The sequence below is a fragment of the Oncorhynchus mykiss genome, chromosome 13 (genome assembly GCF_013265735.2).
Source record: "Oncorhynchus mykiss isolate Arlee chromosome 13, USDA_OmykA_1.1, whole genome shotgun sequence".
Lineage (NCBI taxonomy): Eukaryota > Metazoa > Chordata > Actinopteri > Salmoniformes > Salmonidae > Oncorhynchus > Oncorhynchus mykiss.
This window is the reverse complement of record NC_048577.1, coordinates 657,913-665,506: the sequence shown is the minus strand read 5'-3', so window position 1 is coordinate 665,506 and position 7,594 is coordinate 657,913. Positions and strand designations below refer to the sequence as shown.

The 7,594-nt window shown below is 41.2% G+C and overlaps 1 protein-coding gene across 1 annotated transcript; it reads left to right on the top strand.

Moving 5' to 3' along the window:
- Window positions 1–3,003: 3,003 nt before the first annotated feature.
- Window positions 3,004–4,434, top strand: LOC118938492 (zinc finger protein 239-like; the record flags this gene model as incomplete). Its single annotated transcript, XM_036942531.1, has 1 exon — window positions 3,004–4,434. A coding segment is annotated over one exon (1,173 nt), but the record flags the coding sequence as incomplete, so codon positions are not given.
- Window positions 4,435–7,594: the final 3,160 nt, after the last annotated feature.

Here is a 7,594-nt window from a genome sequence, read left to right as displayed (position 1 = left end):
CCACAGTACTACATAGAGCCATGACTACATGGAACTCCATTCCACAGTACTACAATAGAGCCATGACTACATGGAACTCCATTCCACAGTACTACAATAGAGCCATGACTACATGGAACTCCATTCCACAGTGCTACATAGAGCCATGACTACATGGAACTCCATTCCACAGTACTACAATAGAGCCATGACTACATGGAACTCCATTCCACAGTACTACATAGAGCCATGACTACATGGAACTCTATTCCACAGTACTACATAGAGCCATGACTACATGGAACTCCATTCCACAGTACTACATAGAGCCATGACTACATGGAACTCCATTCCACAGTACTACATAGAGCCATGACTACATGGAACTCTATTCCACAGTACTACAATAGAGCCATGACTACATGGAACTCTATTCCACAGTACTACATAGAGCCATGACTACATGGAACTCCATTCCACAGTACTACAATAGAGCCATGACTACATGGAACTCCATTCCACAGTACTACATAGAGACATGACTACATGGAACTCCATTCCACAGTACTACATAGAGCCATGACTACATGGAACTCCATTCCACAGTACTACATAGAGCCATGACTACATGGAACTCCATTCCACAGTACTACATAGAGCCATGACTACATGGAACTCTATTCCACAGTACTACAATAGAGCCATGACTACATGGAACTCCATTCCACAGTACTACATAGAGCCATGACTACATGGAACTCCATTCCACAGTACTACAATAGAGCCATGACTACATGGAACTCTATTCCACAGTACTACAATAGAGCCATGACTACATGGAACTCCATTCCACAGTACTACATAGAGCCATGACTACATGGAACTCCATTCCACAGTACTACAATAGAGCCATGACTACATGGAACTCCATTCCACAGTACTACAATAGAGCCATGACTACATGGAACTCCATTCCACAGTACTACATAGAGCCATGACTACATGGAACTCCATTCCACAGTACTACATAGAGCCATGACTACATGGAACTCCATTCCACAGTACTACATAGAGCCATGACTACATGGAACTCCATTCCACAGTACTACATAGAGCCATGACTACATGGAACTCCATTCCACAGTGCTACATAGAGCCATGACTACATGGAACTCCATTCCACAGTACTACATAGAGCCATGACTACATGGAACTCCATTCCACAGTACTACAATAGAGCCATGACTACATGGAACTCCATTCCATATCAAGTAACTGATGGAAGCAGTAACATTTGATTTAAGCAAACAGCTAGAATACACCTTCTGGAACAGCGGGGCTGTTAAGAGACACAAACATAAACGCACCATAACATACGCACTATACACACAAATACACATGGATTTTGTGTATATAGATAAGTGGTAGAGTAGAAGCCTGAGGGCTTAACACTTAATGTGTTGTGAAATCTGTTATGTATTGTAATGTTGTTTTTTTAAATGTATTAACTCCCTTAATTTAGCTGGACCCCAGGAAGAGTAGCTGCTGCCTTGGCAGGAACTAATGGGGATCCATAATGAACCCCAGGAAGAGTAGCTGCTGGCTTGGCAGGAACTAATGGGGATCCATAATAAACCCCAGGAAGAGTAGCTGCTACCTTGACAGGAACTAATGGGGATCCATAATAAACCCCAGGAAGAGTAGTTGCTGCCTTGGCAGGAACTGATGGGGATTCATAATAAACCCCAGGAAGAGTAGCTGCTGCCTTGACAGGAACTAATGGGGATTCATAATAAACCCCAGGAAGAGTAGCTGCTGCCTTGGCAGGAACTAATGGGGATCCATAATAAACCCCAGGAAGAGTAGCTGCTGCCTTGGCAGGAACTGATGGGGATCCATAAATACAAATTGTCCCCTTTATTCGTAGAAAGTCCTATTTATATAATAAAGTCCAAAAATAGACCCTTCCTGGATCACCCCTTTAAATTTGCTTTTAAAGGGGCGTTCTACAGATTTGACGGGTCAAAGTTCATAAGGTCAGGAAGTCTGATCCTGTATTATTGACTAATTGATCCATATTTCCTGTGGTTTTATTGTCTGTGGTTTTTATTGGCTGTGGTTTTATTTCCTCTGGTTTTATTGGCTGTGGTTTTTATTGGCTGTGGTTATATTGGCTGTGGTTTTATTTCCTGTGGTTTTATTGGCTGTGGTTTTATTGGCTGTGGTTTTATTGGCTGTGGTTTTATTGGCTGTGGTTTTATTTTCTGTGGTTTTATTGGCTGTGGTTTTATTGGCTGTGGTTTTTATTGGCTGTGGTTTTATTTCCTCTGGTTTTATTGGCTGTGGTTTTTATTGGCTGTGGATTTTATTGGCTGTGGTTTTTATTGGCTGTGGTTTTATTTCCTCTGGTTTTATTGGCTGTGGTTTTATTGGTTGTGGTTTTATTGGCTGTGGTTTTTATAGGCTGTGTTTTTATTGGCTGTGGTTTTATTGGCTGTGGTTTTATTGGCTGTGGTTTTATTGTCTGTGGTTTTATTTCCTCTGGTTTTATTGGCTGTGGTTTTTATTGGCTGTGGTTTTTATTGGCTATGGTTTTATTGGCTGTGGTTTTTATTTCCCGTGGTTTTATTGGCTGTGGTTTTATTTCCTCTGGTTTTATTGGCTGTGGTTTTATTGGCTGTGGTTTTATTGGCTGTGGTTTTATTTCCTCTGGTTTTATTGGCTGTGGTTTTATTGGCTGTGGTTTTATTGGCTGTGGTTTTTATTGGCTGTGGTTTACCTGATAATCAGTAAAGCTGATAATAAAATAATACCATTAATAATATTGGTGATCTAAAGTCGTCTGGATCGCTGCTGAAGGTTTCAACAACTTTAATAACTTATTGTCAGACTGACATCTACTTTACTCCTGTGAAAAATGAAGACAAAATCTGACTATTGTTCTTCACTTGACCATCTTATTGTTAGAAGACAATTGTCAAAAAAAGGTTTGTAAAAGCATTTAAACATTCACTACATTGACTGTCTGACTTTGTCGTTCACACAGGAGAGAGACGTGACTGTCGTGGATCCTCTGGGGAGCCTCAACAACATCGTGATGCTGACGAGGCTGAGAAGAGTCTCTCCAGATCAGAACACCTCAAGAAACCCCAGCGGAGATCCACAGGGAAGAAACCTCACCACTGCTCTGACTGTGGGAAGAGTTTCACCTCTTCAACAGAACTTAAAATACACCACAGAATCCATACAGGAGAGAAACCTTATAGCTGCACTGACTGTTTGAAGAGATTTTCTCAACTAGGGAACCTGACAAAACACCAGTTGACACACACAGGAGAGAAGCATCACCACTGCTCTGACTGTGAGAGGGCCTTTTCAACATCACAGCGTTTAAAGCTGCACCAGCGAACACACACTGGAGAGAAGCCTTACCACTGCTCAGACTGTGGGAAAAGCTTAACCTCCTCAAGTGAACTGATTATACACCAGAGAACACATACAGGAGAAAGGCCTTATGGCTGTGATCAATGCGGGAAGCGATTCACTCAGTCATCAAACCTGACTGTACACAAGAGAATACACACTGGAGAGAAGCCTTATCGCTGCACCAACTGTGGAATGAGCTTTACTACCTCAAGCTATCTGATAACACACCGGAGAACACATACAGGAGAGAAACCTTATAGCTGTGATCAATGTGGGAAGAGTTTTACTCAGCCAAGTCACCTGATTGTACACCAGAGAATACACACGGGAGAAAAACCTTACCACTGCTCTGACTGTGGGAAGGGTTTTGTTAGATCATCACATTTAAAATCTCACCAGAGAACACACACAGGAGAGAAGCCTCACCACTGCTCTGAATGTGGGAAGCGTTTTGCTTTATTAGACATACTGATAGTACATCAGAGAACCCACACTGGTGAAAAGCCTTACCACTGCCCAGACTGTGGGAAGAGATGTACTACCTCAAGTAACCTGATATCACACAAGAGAACCCACACTGGAGAGAAACCTTACCACTGCTCTGACTGCGGGACGAGTTGTTCTACCTCAAGCAACCTGGCAGTACACCAGAGAACACACACAGGAGAGAAGCCTTATGGCTGTGATCAGTGTGACAAGAGATACTCTCATTCAAGTTCTCTGATTAAACATCAGAAAATACACTCAGGAGATCCACAGAGTGTAGAATGATCTCCAACACCAGACCTGGGTAGTAGAACACAGAGTGTAGAATGATCTCCAACACCAGACCTGGGTAGTAGAACACAGAGTGTGGAATGATCTCCAACACCAGACCTGGATAGTAGAACACAGAGTGTAGAATGAGCTCCAACACCAGACCTGGGTAGTAGAACACAGAGTGTAGAATGAGCTCCAACAGCAGTCCTGGGTAGTAGAACACAGAGTGTAGAATGACCTCCAACACCAGACCTGGGTAGTAGAACACAGAGTGTGGAATGACCTCCAACACCAGACCTGGGTAGTAGAACACAGAGTGTAGAATGATCTCCAACACCAGACCTGGGTAGTAGAACACAGAGTGTAGAATGATCTCCAACACCAGACCTGGGTAGTAGAACACAGAGTGTGGAATGATCTCCAACACCAGACCTGGGTAGTAGAACACAGAGTGTAGAATGATCTCCAACACCAGACCTGGGTAGTAGAACACAGAGTGTAGAATGACCTCCAACACCAGACCTGGGTAGTAGAACACAGAGTGTAGAATGATCTCCAACACCAGACCTGGGTAGTAGAACACAGAGTGTAGAATGACCTCCAACACCAGACCTGGGTAGTAGAACACAGAGTGTGGAATGATCTCCAACACCAGACCTGGGTAGTAGAACACAGAGTGTGGAATGATCTCCAACACCAGACCTGGGTAGTAGAACACAGAGTGTGGAATGATCTCCAACACCAGACCTGGGTAGTAGAACACAGAGTGTAGAATGATCTCCAACACCAGACCTGGGTAGTAGAACACAGAGTGTGGAATGATCTCCAACACCAGACCTGGGTAGGAGAGGCCACTCTGTGTTCTATCTTGTAAAAAAACATATTTAGGAAGCTGTGGAAATTCATTTATTAATGTTAATATTCATTAAAACACGTGTATTCTCTTATACACCTTAATACTTAATATTTTCAAATTATAACATAAAAATAATAAAAAATATAAAAATGTTTAAAGTATAGTTTTTTTTTTAAAGTACTTTACCTAACAAGCAAAATACTTAAAATACATGTAATTATGTTAAATTATGTTAAATATATGGAATTATGTTAAATACATGTAATTATGTTAAATATATGGAATTATGTTAAATACATGTAATTTTGTCCTTGGAAACATTTAACTGAACTACTGGTGAATACCATTCATTCCTCTGGATGACGTCACGGTATCCAGGAGTTTAATATATAAACATTTAACTGAACTACTGGTGAATACCATTCATTCCTCTGGATGACGTCACGGTATCCAGGGTTTAATATATAAACATTTAACTGAACTACTGGTGAATACCATTCATTCCTCTGGATGACGTCACGGTATCCAGGAGTTTAATATATAAACATTTAACTGAACTACTGGTGAATACCATTCATTCCTCTGGATGACGTCACGGTATCCAGGAGTTTAATATATAAACATTTAACTGAACTACTGGTGAATACCATTCATTCCTCTGGATGACGTCACGGTATCCAGGAGTTTAATATATAAACATTTAACTGAACTACTGGTGAATACCATTCATTCCTCTGGATGACGTCACGGTATCCAGGAGTTTAATATATAAACATTTAACTGAACTACTGGTGAATACCATTCATTCCTCTGGATGACGTCACGGTATCCAGGAGTTTAATATATAAACATTTAACTGAACTACTGGTGAATACCATTCATTCCTCTGGATGACGTCACGGTATCCAGGAGTTTAATATATAAACATTTAACTGAACTACTGGTGAATACCATTCATTCCTCTGGATGACGTCACGGTATCCAGGAGTTTAATATATAAACATTTAACTGAACTACTGGTGAATACCATTCATTCCTCTGGATGACGTCACGGTATCCAGGAGTTTAATATATAAACATTTAACTGAACTACTGGTGAATACCATTCATTCCTCTGGATGACGTCACGGTATCCAGGAGTTTAATATATAAACATTTAACTGAACTACTGGTGAATACCATTCATTCCTCTGGATGACGTCACGGTATCCAGGAGTTTAATATATAAACATTTAACTGAACTACTGGTGAATACCATTCATTCCTCTGGATGACGTCACGGTATCCAGGGTTTAATGTATAAACTGTTGGTCCTCAGTCTCATGGTACAGCGTAAAGTATTCACCCCCCATGGCATTTTTCCTATTTTGTTGCATTACAACCTGTAATTTAAATTGATTTTTATTTGGATTTCATGTAATGGACATAGACACAAAATAGTCCAAATTGGTGAAGTGAAATGAAACAATATATTTATTTCAAAAAATTATTTCAAAAAAATATAAAAACTGAATAGTGGTGTGTGCATATGTATTCAGCCCTTTGCTATGAAGCCCCTAAATAAGATCTGGTGCAACCAGTTACCTTCAGAAGTCACATAATTAGTTATATTATACACAGGTAGACTTTATTTAAGTGTCACATGATCTCAGTGTATATACATACACCTGTTCTGAAAGGCCCCAGAGTCTGCAACACCACCAAGCAAGCGACACCATGAAGATAAAGGAGCTCTCCCAACAGGTCAGGGACAAAGTTGTGGAGAAGTACAGATCAGGGTTGGGTTATAAAAAATATCAGAAACTTTGAACATCCCATTATTATTATTATTAAAAAATGTAAAGAATATGGAACCACAACAAACCTGCCAAGAGAGGGCCGCCCACCAAAACTCACGGACCAGTTAAGGAGGGCATTAATCAGAGAGGCAACAAAGAGACCAAAGATAACCCTGAAGGAGCTGCAAAGCTCCACAGCGGAGATTGGAGTATCTGTCCGTAGGACCACTTTAAGCCGTACACTCCCCAGAGCTGGGCTTTATGGAAGAGTGTCCAGAAAAAAGCAATTTCTTAAAGAAAAAAGTAAGCAATCATGTTTGGTGTTTGCCAAAGGGCATGTGGGAAACTCCCAAAACATATGGAAGAAGGTACTCTGGTCAGATGAGACTAAAATTGGGCTTTTTGGCCATCAAGGAAAACGCTATGTCTGGCGCAAACCCAACACCTCTCATCACCCCAAGAACACCATCCCAGTGAAGCATGGTGGAGGCAGCATCATGCTGTGGGGATGTTTTTCATCGGCAGGGACTGGGAAACTGGTCAGAATTGAAGGAATGATGGATGGCGCTAAATACAGGGTAATTCTTGAGGGGAAACCTGTTTCAATCTTCCGGAGATTTGAGACTGGACGGAGGTTCACCTTCCAGCAGGACAATGACCCTAGGCATACTGCTAAAGCAACACTTGAGTGGTTTAAGGGGAAACATTTAAATGTATTGGAATGGCCTAGTCAAAGCCCAGACCTCAATCCAATTGAGAATATGTGGTATTGCCTAAAGAAGGTGGCTCTACAAAG